Source organism: Panthera tigris, chromosome A3 (genome assembly GCF_018350195.1).
Source record: "Panthera tigris isolate Pti1 chromosome A3, P.tigris_Pti1_mat1.1, whole genome shotgun sequence".
Taxonomy (NCBI): Eukaryota; Metazoa; Chordata; class Mammalia; order Carnivora; family Felidae; genus Panthera; species Panthera tigris.
Window position 1 is genome coordinate 12,076,698 of NC_056662.1, and position 26,991 is coordinate 12,103,688.

The window sequence follows — 26,991 nt, forward strand, 5'->3', positions numbered from 1 at the left end:
GAAGAGTCCAGGCAGAAAGTAGGAAAGGCAGGTGGTTATTAGCCGTATGCATGAAGAAAAGCTTGTAGGCCACCGTGGGAGGGTTTGGCCAGAAGCGTCCAAGGAGGACCCTCTGACCCGCCGTTTGCCTCCCCCAGAGCCGGCTACCTGACTCTGTACGGAGTCGAAGCTCTGCCACGCACCCGTGAGAGCCGGGCCCAGGACCGCACCCACTCAGCCGATGTCTTCCACACCTTCCGCCAGCTCGACCTCCTGCTCCCCAAACTGGCACGTGGCTCCCTGTCAGTGGGTAAGCACCATGGGGACCCTGGTGGGCCGTGGGGCAGACAGAGGGACCCAGAGGGGGAGCCCACACTCAAGCTGAAGGCTCACAGGCAACATGGGCGGAAGGACATTCTCATGCCCTGGGCAGCAGTGAGATCCCTGTCACCGGGCCTACGCAAGAGTACAGTGGTAGGAGGCAGGGCTTGGGCCCGAGCTGGGGTTCCTGGTAGATGCAGTACATCCAGAGTGGGGCCTGGGGACCTCGTTGTGAGTTATTTTTATTTCCTATTTTTAAAGGTTTCTATTACTTTTTTCTGCTGAGTTATGATTTTCATACAGGAAAGCACCCAGGTCCTAAATGCACGGCTGAGAGGTAAATCTATATACTTCGTGTCCTTCCCAGTCAACACCCACCACGCAGAGGGAGCCGCCATATTGGTTCCTGTCGCCTGGGATTAGTTTTACCTGTTTACGAATTTCCTATAAATAGAATCACGCAGCATGTGTCCTTTCGTGCCTGGCTTCTTTCACACAGCCTCTCGTCTGGTGGCCGTGTGTATCAGTCGTCTGTTTTCCCCACGGCATAGCATTTCAGTAGAGTAGTCTGTCTGTCTGTCCCCTGGTGGAGGGATGTGTGGGTCGTTCCCAGTTTGGGGCTGTTGTGAATCGGGCTTCTGCGAACCTTCTTTGTACCTGTCTCCCATGGCACACCTGCCTTCACCTCTCTGTTATCAGCCGTCCGCTCTTCTGGCCTTGATCTTGCACACTGAAGGAACCGTCCGGCCGCGTAGCATTCTCCCTGAACTCCCCATCTGGAGTATTTCAGCTTGGGTCTGTGGAAATCCACCCCACTTACTTTTGTGGCTACAGAGGGAGCTCGGTGTTGGTAAAGAGGTTCCGGCAGGATTCAGTGCACAGGGGCCATGCGAACCACTGGGCTGCACTCTTCTTCTGGCCACTGTGTCTCAAACTTCTCTCGTGAGATAAGCCTCTCGGCCCTTGTTAATAATACAAGCCCCCAGATCCCTCCGGTCCACTTGAATCCAAGTCTCCAGGGAGGTCGGGAAACTGCATGTATTCTAAGTGGCACAGGAAGGCTGAGAAGTCGTGTGTATCCTGGCCTCAGTCATTTGCAGCAAAATCTGGATTCAGATGCCTACTGTGGGGCTTCTGAGCTGATGATTTGGGGCAAGTCACTGGTCTTTTTTTTACCCCAGATCCTTTCTCCAGAGGGGCAGTTGAAGGGAGTGATTGATACATGCTCCGCTCAGATGGCTTGAGGTAGTTTACGGGCTCCTATATAGTGTCCCTGTGCCTCAGCGATCTCATCTGTAAAGTGGGGAGAACAATAGGATCTTCCTGCAGGGTGACTGTTGGGAATGGCTGAGGTAATAAGAAAAAACACTTCTCTGTTGAACACTTTCTTTTTAAAAAAAAAAAATTTTTTTAACGTTTATTTACTTTTGAGACAGAGAGAGACAGAGCATGAATGGGGGAGGGGCAGAGAGAGAGGGAGACACAGAGTCGGAAGCAGGCTCCAGGCTCCGAGCCATCAGCCCAGAGCCCGACGCGGGGCTCGAACTCACGGACCGCGAGATCGTGACCTGAGCTGAAGTCGGACGCTCAACCGACTGAGCCACCCAGGCGCCCCATTTTGAACACTTTTTAGGTGCCAGATACCAGGTTAACTATGGTCTCATTCAGTGCTCACAACAGCTTATCACCCCATTTCCTTTATTTATGTAGTTTTTAAAAACCACACTTTAGCCCATTAGATTGTTTAAGAAGGAAACCTTCTCGTGATTAACAATGCAAAGATGCTGGCATATATCCCTTCACACTGTTTCGTAGGAATGCTCGGTTTTACAGAGACAGAGACACGTATCTAGGGTGTCACTGGGTGTATTTTAAGAAGGAATTATATCTATTATCTGCAGCTTGGGTTTTTGTTTAACCTAACAACGTAGCTGTGTGTTCTTCCCTGTCAATACAAGTATCTTCTAGTGGTATTAGCCAATGCAATTAGATAAGAGAAATCAATTACTGGCATAAGAATGAGTAAAGAAGGGATGCCTGGGTGGCTCAGTGGGTTAAGCGTCTGACTTTAGCTCAGGTCATGACCTCACAGTTCTTGAGTTCGAGCCCCGCGTCGGGCTCTGTGCTGACAGCTCAGAGCCTGGAGAGCCTGCTTCGGATTCTGTGTCTCCCTCTCTCTCTGCCCCTCCCCCACGCGTGCTCTGTCTCTCTTTCTCTCTCAAAAATAAATGTTTAAAAAAATTTTTTTTAATGGGTAAAGAAGATGTAAGACTATCCCTGTTTGCAGAAGATCTGATACTGTGCTGGGAAAACCCCAGGAAATCCATGACAGAACTAACTCAAGTGAAAAAGACTGGCAGAGTAGAAGGATATAAAATCAGCACGCAGAGAATTGAGTCATCTTTGCAGCTCTTGCATGTCAGCATTTAGGCAACCATCCCCTTCCAGTGGATACTTATAATTGTTTCCTTTTGTGTGTGTGTGTGGCTACTTTAGTATTTCATTGTATTTGTATCTTTGCTACCATCTGGTGATTTTATTCCTCTCGACACTTTCCTGGAAGTGGGTTTGCCGTGTCAGAAGGCATACACATTAAAATTCTTGTTAGCTGCTGCCACATCATTTCCAAAACCGTGGAGCAATTCATACGCCTGCCCGAAGGGAAGGAGTCTGCTCATTCCCCCACCAGATGTTATCAGTCTTTGCATTTGTTTGCCAATCTGATGGGCAGAGGCAGGTAACTTGTTGTTCTAATTTGCATTTCCCCACAGCCTTGTCAACAAACAGTTATCAGATTTTAAGACCTTGCCAACCTGATGGACAAAAAAGGGCATCTGGCTTTATGGGCATTTCCCTGATCGCTGTGATGGAACAGCTTTTCGTGTGTCACTAGCCATTTGCTTTTCCTCTCTGCGGGTTACCTCTTATCATCCTTTTAGAGACAATTCATGATCTTATTGAACCATCAGTGCTAGAAGGTTGATTTTATTATACCCATTTTGCAGGTAAGGAAATAGGCCCAGACAGATGAAGTCATTTGTCAGGGACACACAACTGTTAGGAGGCAGAGCCGGCAAAAGGAAAAACGTGGTCTGATTGCAAAATCCTGTGTGTAAAGCACCTGGCACCTCCCAGCATCGGTTGCTTCTCCAGGAAAGAGTGGTTTCTCCATTGCGCATTCATCCATCCATACCCACGCTATTATAGGGGACCCTGGGTCATTCAGGGAGCCGCCCTGGGCTGGGTATAGGAAAGCTGCATTTCCCAGTGCGGGCAGCAGGTGGCAGTGTTGGGGAAGGTTTCTCATCTTGGGGCTGGACAGATGGACAGCTGCCCTCAGACTTTGTTGGGCTTGTGAAGAGGGCAGCTTCTTTGGAAGAGTGATGTGGCAGAACCTGCCAAAACAGAAATGCTCATTCCCTCGAACCTGAACTTCTACTACTAGGAATTATCCTACAGCAGTGCTTGCACACATCTAGAGATGCACAAAGATCCTCATTGCCCGTTGCTTATAATAATAGCAAATGCTGCAGACAGCCTGTAGGTCCACCCGCGGGGACTGGTGAAATAAGTTATACATTCACATAAAGGAAAACAGCAACCGTCAAGTAGAACGGGATATACCAAAACCATGAGAAGAGTGGGTATATTGTGGGATTTTTTAGTTTATTTTTTTTTCCAGTTTCATTGAGAAATGATTGACACACGACACCATGTAAGTTTAAGGTATACAGCATGATGACTTGACTTACATATATTGTGCAATGAGCACCACGGTAAGTATGGTTAACATCTTTGTTTTCTAAGCCTGTGGGAACATTTTGCTTCCGAGAAGGCTGAGATGGGATGGAAATGCCCGTTTGAACTCTTAGAGATGCTTTCTTTCTTTTTCTTACTTTTTTTTTTTTTTTTTTGCCACATGGATACATTATTTCTCCTCCACTATTAAAATTATAAACATTTTGGGGCACCTGGGTGGCTCAGTTGGTTAAGTGTCTGACTGTTGTTGATCTTGGCTCAGGTCATGATCTCATGGTTCATGAGATTGAGCCCCACGTTCGGCTCTATGCTGACAGTGCAAAGCCTGCTTGGGATTCTCTCTCTCTCCCTCTCTCTCTGCCCCTCCCCTGCTCTCACTCTCTGTCTCTCCAAATAAATAAATAAACATCTAAAAGCACCATTTAAAACAAATGTATAAACATATTTTAAAAGAAAATTGACCCTTTGGGGGATGCTTAGATCACAGAGTCTGGTGCTTCTCATATAGGAGGGAATTGGGGGCAGATAGAGCCCCAAGCTAAATACACTGCTTTCTGCAACATTCGTTTTACTAAATTATTTGGGAGGGGCGTGTTTTCTTTGAATATTGTTTTGGGAAGAAAAGCATCCTTATAATAAAGAATGACAGAGTCTAGGGGTGCCTGGGTGGCCCGGTTGGTTGGGTGTCTGATTGTTGATTTCAGCCCAGGTCATGATCTCGCAGTTCGTGGGATCGAGCCCTGCATCTGACTCTGTGATTGGGCTCTCTGCTGTTGGTACAGAACCCACTTCAGATCCTTTGTCCTCCTCTCCCTCTGCTCCTCCTTTGCTCATGTTCTCTCCCTCTCTCTCAAAAATAAACATGAAAGAGAAAGAAAGAAAGAAAGAAAGAAAGAAAGAAAGAAAGAAAGAAAGAAAGGAAAAAGAAGGAATCACAGAGTCTAATGCAAAAATCTAATGCATTTTATAGGGAAAAGACAGGACTTTAAATTTTTTTTTTAATGTTTATTTTTGAGACAGAGACAGAGTGCGAGTGGAGGAGGGGCAGAGAGAGGGAGACACAGAATCCGAAGCAGGCTCCTAGTTCAGAGCTGTCAGCACAAGAGCCCGAGGTGGGGCTCGAACCCGAAAACACAGGACTTTAAAGATATGTCCCTCTCTGGACTATGCCCAGGTTTCTAGGGCTCAGAGGGGCTTCTGAGGAAAAACTTGAGAGGTACTCAACTCTGGGCCCCTCGTTTTACAGATGGGAAGACTGAGACCCAGTGGTGGACAGGGCCTTGGCCAAGGCCACACAGCATGGGAGGTCTGGAATTTGAACCTGCAATGCAATTACTAGTTACACAGGCCTGGGAGTTCTGATTCACAGCACTGAGTCATTACATTGGGGCTGATAAATAATACTTAAGAATAATGGCAAGAATGTAGCAAGCATGACATGCTAGGCCCCTACCAGTACCAAGTGTGTTCTGTGTTTTTATATCCTCCTAGTGATCCCATGAGCTCGGTTGCCCCCATTTTACAGATGGGGAGGTCGAGGCTCGGAGATCCAAAATCTTTGCAAAAGATGATCTTTCTAGGAAGGGACAGAGCTAGGATTTCTACCAGGGTCTCTGGCTGCCAACTGTGTGTTCTTTATTTCACATATTATTGTTATTTCCTAAGTATAGAAACAATACATGAATATATTCTCCATGGAATCACTCTCTGTTTTCTAAGTTAACACATTCAATTTCTGCACAACCCTTTGTGTGGGTACTTCTGTTATCCCAGTTTACAGGTTTGAAAACTGAGGAGTTGTGAGGTGGGGTGGGTTTTTGTTGTTGTCGAATTGCAAGAGTTCTTTATATATTTTGGATCCTAGACCCTTACCAGATCTATGATTTGCAAATATTTTCTCTCATCCTGCTCATTGTCTTTTCATACTGTGTTACTTTTTAAAGTCATCCTTAGAAGCTGTGTTGACAGTGATATTCAAGGTGTGTAATTGTGCTGTCAGAGCTCAAAGAATCCCAGTCATTTCCAAATCTGTGTTAAATTTCTTTGCTCGCTTCTTTAGCTATTTCATCAGCTAACTCTTACAAATCCAGCATGAGCATCAACCGAGGGCCTTTAGCACTTCCTTTAGCCTCCACTCACTTGTTGAAAACCTCCACATGCCCAGGTCCCATGCCCCCAAGATTCTGACAAGATTGGTCTGCAGTGGGACCTGGGCATCCAGAGAGTTAAAGCTTCTGGGCGATTCTCCAGTGCCCCAAAAGTTGAGAGACATAGGAAGATAATGTATTTCAGATGAACAGTGGGCTCATTGCTTTAAATCGAGAAGTACAGGGGCACCCGGGTGGCTCTCTCGGTTAAACGTCCAACTCTTGGTTTCGGTCAGGTCATGATCTAACAGGTTGTGAGTTCAAGCCCTGCGTGGGGCTCCGTGCTGACAGCTCAGAGCCTGGAGCCTGCTTCAGATTCTGTGTCTTCCTCTCTCTCTCTCTCTCTCTCCCCCTCCCCCACTCATGCTCTGTCTCTCTCGAAAATAAATAAACATTAAAAAATATTAAATTGAGAAGTATATCACCTGAAAAGGTCCGGAGGTTGAAAAAAAGCATATGGAGCATATTATTTGAAAATATAATATGCTTAAAATATATGTATATTTTAATATAAGTTTACCCTACATTTTCCACCCTTTCGAATACCCTGTAATATGCAACCCAGTCTAGAACCATTGGGTGGATGGGTCTTCCTGAAACACTGCTTCGTGGTTCCAAAAAGCCGGTGAGAGCACCTCTAGTCCTTGGGAATTTTGTAACCATCCAGAGTGACACCCACTTTTCCAAGGGGTGATTTCGGAAGAACCAACTCTCTTATTTGCACGTACATCTGTAAATACAGCATCGTCCTGCAGTGTGAACACAGTGTGTGAATGATAAGCACCTGGCTTTGTGCCCTCAACAGTCTGCCCGGCTCGGCCCATCTGGATCCATACCTCGGTTTCCACCGCCTGTGGTGCCCCAGAGCCTAACACCCTGTTGTTTACTTCATGGTGCCTGTGAACTGGTAATCCGTGGGCCAGAGCTGCCCTTCAGAGAGGCTTTTGTGGCCTGCACAGTGACGAACATTTCTTGCCCAGATGCCGGCCTTAAAGCACATGGGAAGACTCAGGCTCCCTGGTCGTGCTGGGCCAAGTTCCTCTGCCAGGCTGGTGGTCACCCCGACCCTCCTGTTCCCCATGGCCCCGTCCTGGCCCTCCTCCTTCATTTACTTTACCTGCCTTCCCTGGAGGTAGTTGAGTTTGAGACCCTAGACCCATCTTTCCCCTCTCGATAGCAGTTAGGTCATTTCCCACGTCTCCTGAACGGAGCTGTGCGAGTCGGCTCATGTCGTCTCCTTGTGCACACGGCTGGCGTTGCTTTGGGATGGGACCCTGGGAAGGGAGAATGGGGCTCGGCGTTCCCTGTTCCTTCCCCTGCTGTGTAAGAAACACCGTTCATTTAATGCGTATTAACAGAGCACCTCCTGCGGGCCAGGTGCTGGAGACAGAGCTCACAGAGGTGAGCGAGACAGGACCCCTCACTCCTGGCCACTGGGGTGAGACAGATAATAACAAGTTGGCATTTAAAGGCCTTTCTTGGGTCCTCTTTCCCCACCCCGAGGAGTGACACCCAGAAGAGCCTTGGCCTCACGGGACATTGGGGCTGGGTGGCCTTGGGCCCGGGGTGGATCCGTAACCCCCGCCCCCCTGTGCTCTGTCCCTGTAGGGGATAAGGACCGCATGTGCAGAGTCAAAGGTCACCTGTGGAAGCTGCTGTCCCCAGCCAGACTTGCTGCTCGGGCCCACCGGAGCAAGTGGCTGGGGAGTTACCTGCTGTACCTGGAGGAGATAGGGGTGCCCGAGGACATGCAGGCCCGGGCCCTGGTGCTGCAGCTCTGGGCCACACAGGTGGGTGGATGGTGCACACGGGTGTGGTTGTGCGTGTGAGTGCAGGTGTCTCTGTGTGTGCCATCGGGCACACGCAGGCACACGTGTGAGTGTGCATAGGAGTGTGCGTGCGTGGGTGTGTGCATCTGCGAGTGTTTTCTCCACATGAGCGTGGGTGTGGGTATGTGAACATACCCAGCTGTCTGCCCCAGTTCCCGGACTTTCTTAACCATCAGACGGTATCGGGAATGGGATCATTCATTCAGTGTTAATTTATTTTAATTTGGAAAAATGTCAAACTTAGAGAAAAGCTGTGTGTTGGGGCGCCTGGGTGGCTCAGTCGGTTGAGCAACTGACTTTGGCTCAGGTCATGATCTCGCGGTCCGTGGGTTCAAGAGCCGCGTCGGGCTCTGGGCTGACAGCTCAGAGCCTGGAGCCTGTTTCAGATTCTGTGTCTCCCTCTCTCTGACCCTCCCCCATTCATGCTCTGTCTCTCTCTGTCTCAAAAATAAATAAACGTTAAAAAAAAAGAGAGGGTGCCTGGGTGGTTCTGTCGATTTAGCCTCTGACTTCAGCTCAGGTCATGATCTCGCTCATCGAACGAACTTAGGTCCGTGAGTTCGAGCCCCGCGTCGGGCTCTGTGCTGACAGCTCAGAGCCTGGAGCCTGTTTCGGATTCCGTGTCTCCCTCTCTCTCTGATCCTCCCCCATTCATGCTCTGTCTCTCTGTCTCAAAAATAAATAAACGTTAAAAATATTTTTAAAAATAATAATAAAAAAATTAATAAAAAATAAAAAAAGAGAAAAGCTGTGTGAATAGTTTAATAAACATACACAGTTCACCTTGAGTTCCCAATTTTTAACATTTTATCACATGTGCCTTCTCCCCCTCCCCTCCTCCTCCTCCTCCTCCCTATCTCCTACTGGGGTTATTTTACTGAGTCGTTTGCAGACAAGTAGCAGACATCATGACTCTTTATCCCTAATTACTTCAGTGTATATTCCTAAGAGCAAGAAGTTTCCCTTACATGACCCAGTATGAGGATCCCATTCAGGACAATTAACCCAGATTCAGGATCATTATCTAATAGTCCCGATTCAGTCTTGCCACTTGTCCCAACAATGTCCTTTATGGCTCATCTTGGTCCGACATCCAATCCAGGATCACACTGTGCCTTTAGTCATTCTGTCTTTTGAGTTTTCTTTAATGTGGAACAGTTTCTGTGCCTTTCATTGTTTTTCATGACCTTGACATTTTTGAAGTATGCAGAACAGTCATTTTGAAGAATTATTTAAAAGTTCCGTTGAGTACTTACCTAGACCTCAAAGATCTGCTTTTGTTGCTTATATTTTAGCTGGTGCAGACAGTCAAGGAAGTGCATACAGGGTGATTTTATTTTATTTTATTTTATTTTATTTTATTTTATTTTATTTATTTTATTTTATTTTATTTTTAAGTTTATTTATTTTGAGAAAGAGAGAAACTGTGTGTGCACCTGCACAAGTGGGGCAGGGGCAGAGAGGGAGGGAGTGGGGGAGAGAGAGAGAATGAGTGAATGAATCCCAAGCAGGCTCTGTGCTGTCAACAAGGAGACTGGTGAGATCATGACCTGAGCCAAAATCCAGAATCAGACGCTTAACCAACTGAGCCACCCAGGCACCCTGTACAGGGTGAATTTAGATGTGGATATATACAGGATGTAATATGGAGTCAGGAATAGAGAGACCCTGGGGGTCTGTTGTCATCAAGGTGGTTGAGGAGGACTCTCTGAGAAGGAGAGGTTTGGCTGATAAGAAAGAGCTGAAGCTGGGGGCTTGGGAGAGATGTGGGAATAGAGCATTCCGAGTAGGGGAAACAGAAAGTGCAAAGGCCCTGGGGTTGCATCATACCCAGTGTTTGGACACTAGGAAGGAGTTGAGTGTGGCTGAAGCAGAGTGAGGAGGGGTAGGAATGAGGGAAGAGACCATGGATGGCATGTGGGTCCCAGTAAATAAGAATTTGGGGTTTTTCTGTGGCTGAGGTGGGAGCCCTGGGAATGTTCTAAGCAGAGCAGAGAAAGGATCTCAGGAGCAAAGGCAGAAGTAAGGACACCAATGAGACAGTGGCGGTAGGACCAGGTGGTGGCCATGGAGGTGATGAGGAAATTCTGGAAACAGAGAAGCCAGCGCCAGTGGGTATGGTAATGGACCAGATACTGGGGTGAGAGAAAGCAGGGCTGAGGATGCTACCTCTCGAGGCCTGGTTCCTGTCCTCTCCTGGACCCCAGAGCCCTGCACCTTCTCTTGGCCCCTCCTCAGCAGTGACAGCTGCACAGACTGACATTTCTGGGTAATTCCCTTCCCATCGACTTGCAGCTTATTTTTAGTTTTCTCTCAGAGCCATTAACTGTCCTTGCAGGCAAAGGCTGGCAAGGGGCAAGGGCTGGGTTTAATCAGCAGTTGGGGCCCCATTAGTGCCTAATAACATATTTATGGGTAGAGACTTGGAGCTCCCAACCGCCCCCAGAATCCCTTGCAGAATGACCTCTGTCAGCAGAACTAGATGCTGGCTTGGGGGCTTGAGTGGCAGAGAGTCTGGGGAACAGCCTTTGGTGGGGCCAGGAGAACTGAGCAGGGCTTGGGGACAGGACATCCTCTGACTCTGCGTTGTTGACAGTGTGCAGAATTCAGGCAGGTGACAAGATGCTTCGAGAGCTTGAGTCTTTTTATTTTTTTTATTTTTTTAATGTTTATTCATTTTTGAAAGACAGGGAGAGACAGAGTACAAGCAGGGGTGGGGTGGAGAGAGAGAGGGACACAGAATCCGAAGCAGGCTCCATCCAGGCTCCATCCAGGCTCCGAGCTGTCAGCACAGAGGCCGAAACGGGGCTCGAACTCACGGGCCATGAGATCATGACCTGGGCCGAAGTCAGACGCTCAACGGACTGAGCCACCCAGGCGGCCCGAGGGCTCGAGTCTTAAGAGCAAGGCCAAGATGCTGAGAAGCCCCGTGGTGTTGGGCACAGGCTCTGTGACCCACCTGCCTGGATTTGAATCCTGACTTTGCCACTCCCTGGCAAACCAGTCACTTATGTTCTTGGTGCCTCAGTTTACTCAGCTGTAAAGTGAAGGTGGCAGTCAGTCCGTCCTCAAGGCGCTGTGGTGAGGATGGGAGAAAGCGATGATGGCAAACCTGTAATTGTACCGGGCAGGTGACTAGAGCTCACTAGACGTGTTCAACAATTATTTAGTGAATGGCCACTGTGTGCTGGGCACCATTCTAGAAGCCGGGGATACAGCAGTGAGCAGACCAAAGACCCCTGCCCTTACGGAGCTGACATTCTGGGAGAAGACACTTGGTAAACAAGTCAGCGTATGAAATATAGCCAAGGTAAACATAGTCAAGTTCTGTAGAGAACCGATAAAGTGGGGGAGGGGGTGGGGAGGGCTACTTTATGTAGGGTGGCCAAGGAAGCCCTCACCAGGAAGGTGACATCTGAGCAGAATATAAAGTGAGGGAAGGAGCCATATAGATACATAGGATGAGGGCATCCAAACAGGGGCACAGCAAGTGCAAAGGCCCTGAGGTGGGGATCAGGGTGATGTGATAGAGAGGCAGCGGGGCCCTGTGGGCTTTGGGGAGGACTTTGGCTTTTCCTCTGAGAAAGGAATTCTTTGGGGACTCTGCAGTCAAATGCTCTACCACTGAGCTATACCCCCTCTTTGGGGACTCTGAACAGAGGAGCAACACAGCCTGCCATCTGCTTTAGAGGGATTATTCTGGCTACATCACTGAGAATCGGCTGTAGGGGGAGAAAGTGGAGGCAGGGAGACCAGAGATGAGGCCACTGCAATGTCCAGGCAAGAGAGGATGGTGATGGACCAGGGCAGGTGCCGAGGCCAAGAGAGGGAGTGAGTGCATTCTGGACACATTTCTGGGTAGAGCCAACAGGATTTGCTGTCGGACGGGACATTGAGAGAAGGTACCAACAGCGATGTCTCCAGGTTTTGGCCTGAGCAACAGGAAGGACAAAGATGCTGTTAACTGATGAGCGAGATGGTGAACGGGGCAGGCGTGCGGGGAGAGAATCAGAGGGTTGGTTTTGGGTGTGTGAGTTTGAAACAGAGAACTGGGTAGGGGGTGGGGGACACAGCTGGAGTGAAGAAGAATATGGAATTCAGGGCTGAGGTCCAGGAGGGAGATGTGCCCTTGGGAGGTGTTGGTGTGGTGGTGGTTTGGGCAGCCACTGGTCTGGAGACCGCAGGGGCTCAGGGGGATGGAGAGGGCACCCACCTGGCCTCTCCAGCTGTGGGGATCAGGAAGGCGGAGAGGAGTCTGCATGAAAACCGAGGAGGAGTGGTCCGGGGGCTGTGGGAGGGGAACCGGGAGGGGGCCACCCAGAGGCCAGCTGCAGAAAGTTCTGAGAGGTGGCCAGATGGTAGTTTGGCTGCTATCGTCAGATCAGAGTGGAGACCGGAGGCTCCAGCCCCCGGGAGCTAGAGGGCCGCCCAGGTCAGGGAAGGGGCTGGCTCTGACGGGGTGAGGTGGGCAGAGCGAGGCGTTCACGAAGCCCTGCCTGGCAGGCCCACGGCGGCCCAGGCTTCCCTCCCAGCTCTGAGGCATTAGGCGGGGGGAGGGGCAACCATGTCGACCCTAAAAACAACAGATTTTTTTTTAATCACAAAAAATGAAAAGAGATATCACCTGTGACCTCCCATCCCTCAGCTCTGCTTTCTTCTCTGGTGGCTCCAGGCCCAGACGGGCTGCCCCAGAGGGTGGCCGCGAAGGGTGCCAGCAGCTCCTGGCAGCTGGGCAGCCCCCCCGTGGAGGAGGGCTTCTCCTTCCCATGGATTCTCCCACAAATCCCAGGTCTGAGGCTCATTGGCCCAGCCCGAGTCACACGTCCCCTCTGAGTATATCACCGAGTGGCCCAGCCCGGGTAGCGAGGCCACACCTGAGGTCTGGAGGGTGTGGCTCAGCCCCAGATGCCCAGAGTGGAGTAGGACGTACTTCTTCGAAGGAAAATGGGGTGCTGCTATCCACAGGCAAGGGAGTGGAAGCAGGGCAGGCAGGGTGCACGTGTCCCCCACTCCTCCTGGCTGTGTGGTGAGGTGGCCACAAAGTGGAGCACAGGATCCCAGTGCGGTGTCCGGTGCACTTTGAGCGCCCCCTGGAGGTCAGCTGCTGCCATTCACAGGAAAGGTAGAGCAGAGGACAGGCGCTCCTGGGTGAATGGACTTTGTCTGCGGGGGTGGGGAATGAGGCTAGACCGGACGCATTCTCCTGGGTAAATGGAGGCGGGGCTCTATGGGAGACAGCTCGACTTCCAGGGTAGTGAGTTCAAGATCTCTTGTAGAGGTGTGATCACATACACGTGCACACTCACACGTCTGTGCAGTGAGTGGAAGGCAGTCTTTGCCGCCTCCCTAACTTGCCACGGTTTTTTTCTGGAAGGCAGAGATCACTGAGCAGCCTCATGCTCCCCTCATTCTTTGTGATTAATGAGCGGTGGCCGCCATCAGACTGTCCAGGCAAGACAAAATGGCCTTGGCCCTGGCTTCACCCAAGGCTGAATTATTTATCACCTACAGCCCCCTGGCTGTTTAAGTGATGGACAGCAAGTGACCTTGCTTGTCTCTGTAGGACCTGAGGTGCCAGAGGAAATCTCAGAGTCCAAGGCCCCACCTTGTTCTCAAACGGGGTAGGGGAGGAGAGGAGGGGTGCTGGGAGGGGAGACCACTTCTGAGCACCTGCTCTGTGCCCAGCAGGCGGAGATGGCTTATGTTACCCCCACTTAACCAGGACGGAGGTTTTGAGACCCAGAGTGGGAAGTGACTTGTCCAGAGTCACAGAAAGCGGGGAGCTGGGTTGTAAACCCAACTCTGCCTGGTCCAGTCCAGGGTTCTGCCAGCCCACCTCCCAGGCTGCCTTGGACATAGAGGTTTCTTCCACAAATACCATTGAACTCCTGCTGTGCGCTGGGACTGGGGAGTGCTTAGTTGGCCTTTTCAGTGAAATGGGTGATAATGGTACCTGCTTGAAGGGAGAATTGAATGAGGGAACAATGGCACTTCCTTGGTGCTGAATTCACAGCAGCTAAAGAAAAAAAAACCCAGAAAATCTGTTTCACCATCATTGATGCTTTGGTCCATTTGTTTTCTGCCTTTTTCTGTACATTTCTGTGATTAAGATCATGGAGTTTTTTGTTGTTATTTAGGTTTTTTTTTTTTGGTTTTTTTTTGGTTTTTTTTGGTTTTTTTTTTTTTTGAGAGAGAGAGAGAGAGAGAGAGTGCATGCAAGCAGGGAAGGGGCAGAGATGGAGAGAGGGAGAGAGAGAACCCCAAGCAGTCTCTGCACTGTCAGCACAGAGCCCGATTCGGGGCTCGATCTCACAAACCATGAGATCATGACCTGAGCTGAAATCAAGAGTCAGATGCTTAACCAGCTGAGCCACCAAGATCATGCAGTTTTTAAAATCCAAGTTTTAATTTTACTTAATATCATGTCACAAGCATTTCTCCATGTCATTGCAGATCATTATAAAAATCACCCCACTTTTCTTTGGCTTAAAAGTACTGCATCCATTAAAAAAATTCAAACAGTGTAAAAGGGCATATGTAGTGAGAATCAGTACCTGCCACTCCCCCCCCCCCCCCGCCCCTCCCGCTTCGGTCCCAGAGGCTCCTTGTAGAGATGGTCTGTGCTTCCTCATGGGATCCCTCTTCAAACCTGCAAATGGGAGCACAGTGAATCCCTGTTCTGCGTCCCCCTGTGCCTCAGGGCATCTTGGCTACTGTCCCATTGGTACACACAGAGCCAGCTGCCTTTTAACGACTTCCTGTATCATCGTTCTATGGAGGGATCATCGTCTATCTCATTGATCTATTGATAGACCGGCTTTGCTTCCCATCTTTTGCTGTTACATCAGCACTGTGATCCATATCCTTGTGCAAATGTCCTTTTGTCCGTGTGCAATTATGTCTGTAATAGAATTACTGGGGAAATACGGCGTTTAATGACTATCATCAAGATGGGATGACAGCCAAAAGTCGTCCCCCGTATCAAGGTTAGTTGGTATTCCACCCATGCCTGGAGCTTATTTTGGGGTACCCCACACATATTTCAGCTGCAGGAAATACCTGAATATTAAAGTGTTCAGCTAAGGCTGAAGTCTTGGAACAAGAAATTTAAAAATATTTTTTGTAGTTTTTTATTTATTCAGGTAATCTCTATACCCAACATGGGGCTCACACAACCCCGAAATCAAGAGTCACATGCTCCTCCAACCGAGCCAGCCGGGTGCCCCTAGAGCAAGAGATTTTATCCATTTTCCTAATTACTGAACTATTGAGAACTTTTACATAATTTTTGTTCAAGAAATTACTAGCTTTCATGGTCATCGTTGATTACCGCTTCTTCTCAACATACACACACAATGTGCAAATATTTGAAAGTAGATACCCGGGCATTACATCAGTTGCTATTGTTGTGTGACAACAAACCACAAAAACTTGGTGGCACACACTGATGGGTATTTATTTAACTCCCACATCTGTGGGTCTGCTGGGAGTCAGCCGCTCTGGACGAGGCTTAGCTGGACGGCCGGCTCTGTCCCACGTGTGTCTCATCCTCCTCGTGGGACCAGCAAGCCATCGGGCAGGTGGAAACAGACAAGGTCTCTTAAGGCCCGTGCTCAGAGCTGCTGCTCGGTCAGTTCTGATCGATTCTGTTGGTCAAAACAAGTCACACAGCGGAGCCCAGATTCAGGGGGCTGGGGAAATACACTCTGCCTCTGAAATGGGAGGCAGAGCAAAGTCCGTGACAAGGGGCACGGATACAGGGAAGGGTGGAGAACCGGGGCTAAGGATTCGGTCGTCCTAGATGTTAACAATAATCTTAACTGATACACCTTGTTCCTACTACTGACACTTCTTTGCTGATTAGCTATGAAGATCACCTGTGTGAGCTCAGCTCAGGGATTTTGCTCAAGGTCAGGGATGCCAAGAATAGCCCTGAGTGTAGGCATTGGGCTACACCAAAGCCCCAGAGCATATTTGGGCCGTGTCCTGAGCTGAAGATAAATATGAGTCATGCCTAGATGTTTGGCAGGCATGGGAACCCAGGCCTACTGACCCCTGTGCCTTGGCCAGGGCTGTGGCTGTGGCACGGGCCAGTCAGCTCTCACCCCAGGTTTGCCCTGTTGATGGTATGACAGGGGCTCCTTCTCCTTGCAGGGCAACATGGGTCCTGCTGCCTTCTGGCTTCTGCTCTTCCTCCTCAAGAATCCTGAGGCCCTGGCTGCTGTCCGTGGAGAGCTTGAGCAGCTCCTCTCCAGAACAGAACAGACTGTTTCGCAAATGACCACCCTCCCCCAGAAGCTTTTGGACAGCATGCCTGTGCTTGGTGAGACAGACCCTCCAGATTAGCCCCCAAGACTGGGTCATCGTGGGCCCCCTAAGCCCTTCCCAACATGGAGTCCCATCATCCAGAGTCCATCAGTGTCCTCTGACCTAGGGTCTCCCAAGACCTCCTATCTTCTTAGACCTGGTATCTCTGTGCCCCTCACTCAGCTGCCCAGGACTCATGGTCTCTGCAGATTTTTGGTTGCAAATGGCAAAACACCTAACTTAAACTGGCTGAAGCAGACAAAGGACTTTCTTTGAGGGCATTAACTCAGAAGTCCAGAGGACAGCTAACTTCAGGCACAGGTAGACCCAGGTGCTTTAACAACATCATTAGGACTCAGTCTGTCCCTCTCTGGGCCCTGCCCTGCTGGGTTGGCTCTAGTCTCAGGTCAGCAGGATGGCCACCAGTCCTGGACTAGTGTCCAGGACTGGGCATACTGTCAGTCCTACGAGGGGGTGCTTCTCTGAGATGTTCCTACCCAAAGTCCCAGGATTGTGTCTCATTGGCTCTCTTTGAGTCACATGCCCATCTTGAACCAGTGACAGGTTCAGAGGGTTGAAATGCTCTGATTGGTCAATCACACACAGCCCATGGAATTGGGAGTAAAGTCAACAGCCCAACCTCTGACAGCGGGAGAGGAGTGGTCTCCAGAAGAAGATCAGGGAACTGCTTCCAGCGGGGAGTGTAAGCTGGTCAAACAGAAACAACCGACACTGATGGCCCTGCTCTCCCCAGTCTCCCCTGATATCTCCCTGGCTCCCACAGTCCTTCACAGCTTCTAGAGTCAGACCCGAACCCTCACATCCAATATCCGAGGACCATAGTAATCATATCTCATCAGGTGGCCTTTTTTGGCTCCTCTGTGTGATGGGGGGCAAGTTATGCACCCTCTCTGAGCCTGCCCACCTTCCTCTGTAAAATGAGGGCTGGGGGTGGCATTTGCGTGTGTGAGAGGACAGCTGCTGACCCTTCCTGGTACCTGCCCATGCAGACAGCGTGCTTAGTGAGAGCCTCAGGCTCACTGCTGCGCCCTTCATTACCCGGGAGGTCATGGTGGACCTGGCCATGCCCATGGCAGATGGGCGGGAATTCAGCCTGCGACGTGGAGACCGCCTCCTCCTCTTTCCCTTCCTGAGTCCCCAGAAAGACCCGGAAATCTACACAGACCCAGAGGTAAGTTGCATACCAGCGACTGTGGGGAAAAAAATCAGTGGCTTCGGGACTAGCCGGATCTGAGTGGCAGCCCAGCTCTGCTCTTTGTTTGCTGTGTGACCATGCCCAGATTACTTCACCTCTCTGTGTCTCTCGCCTGTGAAATGGACCTGATGATAGCACCTGACTCATTGGGTTGTCAGGAAAATTAAAGGAGAGCGTGTAAGAAAGGGCTTCACAGTGCCTGGCATGCATGGAATGCTTTGTAAGTGATAGCTGAGCAATTTTCCTGTTTTCAGAATGTTATGTCAGCTTCTCAACACTTTTCTCTCTCCTCGGACTTTGAGATAGATGGGTCAAACTTTTATAATTTCTAACAGATTTGGGTGCTTACCATGAGCCAGGCCCTGTGCTGTACATCCATCCACATACCCTTCCTTCCTTCCATCCATCCATCCACCTACCCACTCAGTCTTCCATCTCTGCATCCCCTGGTCCTTTTACGTGTCCTTCCGCCCATCTTTCATTCAGCTCCTCCCCTGTGCCAAGCCCTGTTCTCAGACACTGTCTTCGCCTTACCCTACAATGTAACCAAAGGAAATTGACATCCTCTTTTTAAAAAATAATTTTGTTTAAGTAATCTCTATGCCCAGTGAGGGGCTCGAACTCATGACCCTGAGATGAAGAGTTGCATGCTCTACCTTCTGAGCCAGCCAGGCACCTCTAAAAATAATTTTAAATTTTACCCTGCCAAAGTAATATATACTTGTAAAGTAGAAATATGCAGACACATATGTTTAAAAGTAAAAACTTTTCTTCACTGCCTTTACCCTCCGCTTATAGAGAGTTCCCTAACAATGGTTTGGAGTGTATCCTTTAAATTATTTTTATGCCTTTACAGACACACATACCACGCTGACACACGTATGAATAAATAGGTGTGTGAACAGGATAACACAATACATGCTATTCTGAAACTTGCCTTTTTAACTCAACCAGTCTAAAGAACCCTTTCTGTGTGAGCACACACAGACCAAGCCTACCCTTCTAAAAAGCTGAGGTAATTAAAAAAAATTAAAAAAAAATTTTTTTTTAACGTTTATTTATTTTTGAGACAGAGAGAGACAGAGCGTGAATGGGGGAGGGTCAGAGAGAGAGGGAGACACAGAATCTGAAACAGGCTCCAGGCTCTGAGCTGTCAGCACAGAGCCCGATACAGGGCTTGAACTCACGGACTGCGAGATCATGACCTGAGCCAAAGTCGGGCGCTCAACCGACTGAGCCACCCGGGTGCCCCTAAAAAAAAAATTTTTTATGTTTATTTATTCTTGAGAGAGTGAGAGAGACACACTCACTCCGTGAGCCAGGGATGGGCAGAATTAGAGAGGGAGACACAGAATCTGAAACAGGCTCCGGGCCCTGAGCTGTCAGCACAGAGCCCAATGCGGGGCTTGAACTCACGGACCGTGAGATCGTGACCTGAGCCAAAGTTGGATGCTCAACCGACTGAGCCACGCAGGCGCCCTAAACTGTGGTAATTTTTTAACCACTGCCCTGTTGATTGGCCTTTACGTTGTTTTCAGTTTTTCCCTCTTGTAAACAAGACTTCGATGAACACGCTCACACAGTTTTCTCCCCGCATGCGTGTTGTGGGGGGTGGAGCCAGAAATGGACCTCCTTTCTATTTCAGGTGTTTAAGTATAACCGATTCCTGAACTCAGATGGGTCAGAGAAGAAAGACTTTTACAAGGACGGGAAGCGACTGAAACACTACAGCATGCCGTGGGGCGCTGGGCACAACCAGTGCCTGGGGAAGGCTTATGCCATCAGCAGCATCAAACAGTGAGCGTGGGGTGGTGGCACGGGGTGCGGGCCTGGGGTTGGAGGGGGAGGCTCCTGCTCCAGCTGGTTGGCACACGCCCTCCTCTCCGGAGACCAAGGGTTCTCAGCCAGGAGAATGGGCAGAGGCTCCACACAGCCCATGAGCCTTCTCCTGCCCACAGATCTATTTATTTGTGTTTTTAAAAATGTGTGCTAACTTTTTAAGAATCAGAAGATCACGCATAAAAAGCAAGATTTCTGATCTCTTTTGAAATCATCAGATCTGGCAATGAGCTCTTCCCTGCAAGCCTGGTGTCCAAATACCAAACTCCCAGAATACCAAACACTGGACGTTCTGTGCCGCTGACCATTGCTATCCACAGCTGCTGTGTGTGTTCAGAACCCTCTCAGCAGGAACTGGCCGAATGTCATTGTTCCCTCTTGGTTATTTCAACGCCTGTGGGCCAGAGTGCCTTATAAATTCTCTTCTCTGGATCCCAAGAGCCTTGGCCTCTGGACCACAGACAGGGTTATGACATCTGCCCTGTCCTGTCCTGGCCCTGTGTAATCGTAAGCTGGGTGACCTTCTGTGCCTGTTTCCTCAACTGTCCAAGGCGGGGGTCCTAATCCTGCTGTGTCCCCAGTGGTGTCAGAATCTAGGAACTGGGTCTTCCAAAGTACTTACCCCACTGCCTGGCTCATTGTAGGCATTTAATAAGTGTTAGTCATTATTACAATTGCTCACATTACTATTACTAACGTGCAAGAGTTATGCTAGGTGGGTGGGCACGTTGCATTAACCTCTTGGTCTTGGTTTTCTCGGCGGTAAGTTCTGCTTCATGGGCTTTCGTAAAACTCACACCCCCGTGAAGCCACACAATAAAATCAACAGGGATTGTGGGAAAAATGGGGCCGGGGATCTGACAGTCAAAAAAACCCTCGTGAAGTAACACATGCAAGATAAGAACCCGGGGGAGAGATGGTCGTACAGGCTCACACGTGTTACGTGCTTTCTCCTTGTGCCTCTCCCACACGAAACCATAAGCAAATGAGGAATTAGCATGAGGCCCCCTTGGTGTCCCAGTGTATCCATCAGGTTGGAACAGACTCACATGTTCAAAAGTGTAGCGGAACTGACTGTAGTTGTTACCTCGGAAAGTTTCTGGACAGATAAAAAGAGATCATGCATACTAAATGCTTAGCACGGTGCCTTGCACCTAGGGTTTCAGTAAATTAGCTAATTTGTTGGTATTTTTATCTCCCTTCACTGCCATGCACCCCCGCTAGGCAGGGGTCAGCCTGATAGTGACTAGAGGTCAGATCATTTGCCACCGTGATCATGGACCTGGTGAGGGGAGGTGCCAGGATCCAAATCCAGGTGTCAGCACAGAGCTCCCTGCCCGATACAAACTTGATCTCTAGCATCCTACAGCTTCAGAGCTGGGAGGGGCTCGTCCCACTTCTTGGGCCTTCTTTGACCAGACAGGGAAACCGAGGCCCAGGGTGGGGAGGAAACTTAAGAGGCAGAGTTGAGTTCATCCAGCTCTGCTGCCTGGGGCGTGGACTTGGCTCTGTCCTCGCCTTCCCTCCTCTCCATTCAGTGAGGTTAAAGCGTCCTCAGTCCCACACTGGCACCTGGGTCTCGGTGGGGGTGGTGAAGGGACACTGAGCAGTGGAAGATCCAGTCCTGACCCCACTGACACAGGAAGTGAGCTAAGGCAGGTGGGCTGGGGCCAGTTCACATCAGGTAGGGCTGCCTCCACACTTACCGGCACACGATTACACCCTGCCCCCGGCTCGTATGCTTGTCAGGAGGTTCCCCAGAGACGGCAGTAAGAGGCCTTGGGGGCGGGGTACCTTTCCCTAAGCTCACAAAGGCAGCCTCTGGTTTAGCAGCAGCCCTGACCAGAGCAGACAGCGAGGGCTCCAGGAGTTGCGTGGGGACAAGGGGTGGGGAGAGGACAAGGGGCGGGCAGGAGAGTCAGAAAGGGTCCCTGAGTCAGGAGGAGTCAGACTCTGCTGCTGTAATAAACGACCCCCAAGTCTCTGGCCTGTCACAACAGAGGTGTTGTTCCTACTCATACAAATTAGGTTGTGGGTTTGGGGGTCCCTCCCCTCCACACAGAGACTCAGGGCCAAGCTCTTTCTGTCTCCCCGCCCCATCACCCCAACACAAGGCACATGCAGCCATCAGGCAGAGAAATGCCTACAGTCTCGTGTCGGCTGAGCAGTCTTTGGCGTGGAATCGACATTTGTCATTTCTGGTCACCGCCTGTCAGCAGAACTGGCCGGCGGGCCTCCTACCCCAGGGGCTGGCAGGGGTGAACGAGCTCACGGACTTTGGGCAGGAAGCACCTGTGCTCTTTTGCTCTCCTCCCGCTTTTCCCAAAGCGAGAGCTGGGGTCAGACTCAGGAGGAAGCCGTTGCCCCCCTGCCTTATTCCAGAGGAGACCCCCAACTCTTCCACCATCTCTCTGCAGATTCGTGTTCCTTGTGCTGGTGCACTTTGACCTGGAGCTGATCAACCCAGACGTGGAGATCCCCGAGTTTGACCTCAGCAGGTACGGCTTTGGGCTGATGCAGCCGGAACACGACGTGCCTGTCCGTTACCGCGTCCGGCCGTGAGCTCTGCCGTGCACTTGCCTCCACCCAGCCTGCCCCCTCCCCCCCCATCACTCGGCTTTCTGTGTCTGCATTTCCCCTGGGTGCAGGAGCTTTGAACACTCAACGGTGCCCGCATGACCACTTTCCTGATTCTTCCTTGGAAGGCTATGTCCAGGGGAGGGGAACGAAGGGAAGCTGAGAGGGGGTGAATGGAAAAGGGACACCAGAAGCTCTGTGAATGGTTTGCTGTTCTGGTCGAGTTTCAAAAGGAGTCTCTTTCTCTCCCGACTCACCTTGCCCTGCCCCCACCTCCTGATATCCACAAAAGCTGGGACCCACAGGGCAGAAGCAGAGGAGTCTTGACTGGTCTGCCATGCCCCCGCTCCCCAAGGGGCCAGGTCCTCGACAGTGATGTGGTCCAGGCCTTAGCCTGTCAAAGCAGATGCTGGCCATAAAAAGGCCAATCAGGGCCTAGCCATGTGTCCATTGATACAGGCTCTGTCCCCAAATTACCATTAAACTAGCCTAAGCCAAAGGAGTCCCTTAATTGTCTGCTTACCCACGGGCCCCATTTGCCACACTTGCCTTAATCTCTCCATTCACACCAATGCTTGAGAAAATTCAAGAAAGTTTTCCCAAAGGCGAATATTCAAGGCACAGAACATGCGCACCTCCCAAAGACTGGGCTCTGTGCTCTGTCCTAGACGTATGGGCTCCAGATGGGAGAGCTTTCCCAGTGTCCAGACTCCAGTAGGGAATGAGGAAGACAGCCCCAGCAGGCTGGCCCCGTTGGAAGGAACCAGCCAGGGCTCCCTGGGCTGGTGGAGTCAGAAAAGGAGGTGTTGGTTTGCTACACCCCTAGCCTGGAACCACCAGCTCCTGCACGCTCCAGTGGCAGACCTGTTTTGTGTGGCCCAGACGTCGAAAAAGTACATTAGCTGTTACCGTGTCCTCTTTGGGAGAGTCTGTTTAAAGTGTCCAGCTTCTCTCGAAAACGTGGCCAGCCTGGCCACACTGGGCCCACATTCCCAAGGGCGGCTATTGGCCAGAGCTGAGGTACAGCCACCTCCCTTATCCAGGGCACGTGCATTCTGGCTCGCTGGGTTTCCACTTGGTGGAGATTTTTCTGCTTCTCCATTCCCAGTACCCCCAGGCCCTTGGAAGCATTCCAGTTTGAGAGCCCTCTTCCAACTCTTAGAAGTGATACTGTAGGAAGTGGTAACAACCTACTAATTGGTCCTCAGACCCATGGTCCACCTGACCTGGGTGCACCCCCCCTCGTACAAACAGATCAAGGATGAAAACTTGCTTTTGCGTCAGCTTTGTGGTCGGGGGTGGGGGGGACAGATCAAAGAGAAAAACTGCCTGGAAACCTTTCTTGTGATGTTAAGTATTATTATTAACATTAGGTCCTGTTTACCGAGGACCCTCTAAATGCCTGTGACAGGTGCGGTAGATGCAGTATTCCTACTTCTTACGACATCTCTGTGAAGAGAGGACGGTTATGCCTTCTTTATGGATGAGGAAGGGCGCTCAGGGAGGTGCCGTGACTTGGTAGGATTTGGCAGAATTCGTGTCCCAGTAGCAAATGCTGGGTGGGTAGCTCTGTGTTCCTTGGGCTCCAGGCGGGTGGTGGAGGGACAGTCCTGTTTAGCATCGCACAAGACACACACACACACACATGTACGTACAGCTCAGTCCCCGTAGCTCTGGCTAGAGGGAGGAGAGGACCTGAGGCCTCCAAACGTTCCAGGGGCTTGGGGGCTTCCCTGGCCCTCAGCCTCCAGGCACCCCCAGGATTCCCAGACAGACACTGTGATTGGCAGGAGGCAGGATATCCCCAGGGAAACCCATCTTCACGCCTGGGTGACCCCTGCTGCCACCTGCTTCTTAACTCCGCAGGAAATCAGGGTTGGCAGTCTTCTGTGGGAGGACGGTGCCGGTTTCCATGGCAACTGTAGCTGCCTCCTCCTGGCTTGGAAGGGAAAGAAGAAGGCTGGCAGAAGTAGCTGCAGGAAGATCTCTCGTGCAGGGCTGTGCCCTGGTGCGCTGGGGAAAAGCCCCGATGACTCCCCACAGATCAGGGCTGCGTGGTCCCCGGGACTAGATCCTCACCCATGTCCCCAAAAGGCCAGTTGCTTTTCAAGGTGGCACCTCCTTGGAGCCACAGTCATTAGGAAGAGATGGGTCTCCCACCAGGTAGCCCCAGCTGGTACCAGAGATATTGGAGTAGAGCTTGAGAGATGATGCTTTAAATCCTCCTTTGTTTTAATCTTTATTCTTTTCCCCTTTTTTCCCGTTCTTTAAAAAGAAATCAATGTAAACATAAGGTACAGTGAAAAGAGGGAAAGGTGAGGGTGTTCGCTCCTTGCCACAGGTCAGTTAGGAACGTACTCGGACATCGTTGTATTTCTTCATATTTTGCTTTAGAATCACAAACTTGCAGGACACATGTTAGAAATGCTCTTAGGTTGGGGCACCTGGGTGGCTCAGTCGGTTAAGTGTCCGACTTCGGCTCGGGTCATGATCTCGCGCGTCGTGGGTTCAAGCCCTGCATCAGTGCAGAGCCAGCTTTGGATCCTCTGTCCCCCCCCTCGCTCTCTGCCCCTCCCCAACTCACACACGCTCCCTTTCCCTCTCTCTCTTTCAAGATAAATAAACATTTTTTTAAATGCTCTTAGGTTGACCTAATGAAGTGTTTCCTTCCCATTGTCATTTTGTGTGTGTGTGTGCTATATTTTGTATTGCTGTTTACCAGATATTCTCCTTGAAACAGACTCATTTTTTACACTTAAATTTGCTTAAAAGGGAACGTTATTCCATCACTGCCAGTAACGGACAACATGTATCTCTCACTGCCAAAAATAGAAAATGGCTGTGAAATATAAATTTGCCGGGGTGGGAGGGCCTCCGTGCTGTGTCGCCAAGGCTCAGAGCCCGAGGTCTGTCTCTTCTCTGTTACAAAATGAGACAAGGAGGCGGTCCAGGGGTGTTAGAGCCAGGCCAGCATCACCCGAGACTTTCTCCTTGACAGTCACAGGTGAAGGGGGCAGGGTGTGTGTCTGAGCCCCACCCAGGGTCTTCTGCCACCAGCCAGCCCTGCTCGCAGTGAGCTGGGGACACCCCACCCGTTTGTTTTTGTTTTTTGATAGACACCGTGTTTCGGGAGTAGCCGTGATTATTATGCCTTGCTGTTGTAATAAAGAGTTCTATTTTCATATAATATTGTTGAACAGAAATGTGCTGAAATGTATTAAATCATCCTTGTTTGTCGAACTGCCTCAGTGTGATTTAGGTGGAGCGTCGGCCGCGTCCGCAATGGCAAGGTTGGTTTCTGGGAAGAGAGAACAGAGCACCTACTGGGTGCCAGCTTTGGGACAGGGCCTTTAGAATCTAGCCCCACCTCCAGCTGCCCTGCATATATTATTATCTCCGTTTTTGTAGATGAAGAAACTGGCTGTTGGAGAGGTGAAGGGGCTTGCCACATGGCTAATTAGTAGCCGCAAGAATTGAGCATAGGCCTCTCTGCCTCCTGAGACCGTGTTCAGGATCCCTCTATCAGCAATCCTCCCGATGGCAGAAGATGGGGGCTCACAACCCGAAGTAAGACAAGCAGAAAAAAAATCTCTTAAAAATTCACTGGAGGTTCTCTCTCCTTCACCATAATCTATGCACTTGTCTTAATATAATAAAGAAGACGGGGAAATGAATTAGATCTGGGAAAGATAAAAAAGAGAAGGTTGTTTTTTTTCCCTCTCAAATCTTTGAGTAAAAAATAATTTCTGGAGGCAAATGTCCCTCACATCGGGTTCCTCATCCTTGAGGGGGAATGGAGGCAGGTTCGGTGGGATTGAACTTGGCTCGGATAGACCTCTCAAGTAAGACAGCAACACTTTGCACATAAAATGTTTACATTCAACACAGACGTTTCTCTCCCTTGCACGCAGATATGGGACCCCAGCGGTGGAGGCACAGCTACGCCATCACCAGGCCCTTCTGGTCACTCCGTCATCTGCGTGTGTGGGGAAGAGGGTGCCAAGTGGGGGGAGAAGGTGGGGGGCTATCCGCTTGCCCTGGGACCTCCCCGAGGACCCCAGTGTGGCCTGCGTGGCCTGGGAAAGACAAGGCAGGTGTTCCTACATTAGGCAAACCTGAGAAGGGAGCCCTTGGGGCATCTGGATCCTTGTGAAGAATGGGCTGTCTGTATGACTTTATTTCAGGGGCTCTGCGGGCTGACCACTGGTGGAGAAATACTGATGGGTTGGCCAAGGGCCAAACCCCAAATATCCCTGTGAAAGAACCCTGGTTTCCTTCACATATCAGGGAGCCATGTGCTCAGAGAAGATAGGTCCAACCTCCAAATCAAGATCTGGAGCTGAGCCAAATACAGGTATCAGGCCCCTCTAGTCAGTGATTGGGCTACCAGTTGTCATGGGACCCAGTACAGGCCAATGAGATGATCAGGAAAGTCTGTGGAGAGCTTCAGAAGTGTGGGAGAAGTTCCTCCTTCCTCCTTCTCTCGGGGTTGTCATGCCATGGCCATGGCAGCCATTGTGTGATCATGAAGATAAGAGAATCTCGGAGAAAACCAAGAATCCTGAGGTCTCTGAGCTGCTGCCGTGACAGACCCTCGCATCACCTACTCCTGGATTTTGTGTTCAATGGAATAATCAAGGTCATCATTGTTTAGGTTCTACTTAGGGACCACATACCATAGTGGTTAAGAGCACAGGCTCTGCCTGGGTGGGAATCTCTGCTGAGCCACCTCACATCAGGGTGATTTGGGTCATGTCTCTGTGGTCCAGGTTCTTCACCTGTCAAATAGGGATGAAGGACAACGACATAGGGTTTTGTGAGCATTAGATGAGGTAATATTGTCATTCACAGCCCGTGGAAGAGGCAGGAAAAATGAGTATCCTAAGTTAGCCTCACGATAGAGTTTCCCAGAGGAAAGAAACTAATCCGGATCATGAGGAGGCAGGGAACGTGACACTGAATCTGGACTTTGGAAGGTGACTAGGAGCCCGCCATGTGGGAAAAACGATGGTTGGAG

General features: G+C 50.2%; 1 protein-coding gene across 1 annotated transcript in view; it reads left to right on the forward strand.

Annotated features, from left to right (window-relative positions):
* Positions 1–24,480, forward strand: part of PTGIS (prostaglandin I2 synthase) — a 39,494-nt gene extending 15,014 nt beyond the window's left edge. Inside the window, exons 5-10 of the mRNA XM_042980191.1 lie at positions 138–289; positions 7,815–7,996; positions 16,190–16,358; positions 17,353–17,534; positions 19,204–19,355; positions 21,815–24,480. Coding sequence (XP_042836125.1) covers positions 138–289; positions 7,815–7,996; positions 16,190–16,358; positions 17,353–17,534; positions 19,204–19,355; positions 21,815–21,959 — 982 coding nt within the window. The 3' untranslated portion in view covers positions 21,960–24,480. The remainder of the gene's footprint in view (positions 1–137; positions 290–7,814; positions 7,997–16,189; positions 16,359–17,352; positions 17,535–19,203; positions 19,356–21,814) is intronic.
* Positions 24,481–26,991: the final 2,511 nt, after the last annotated feature.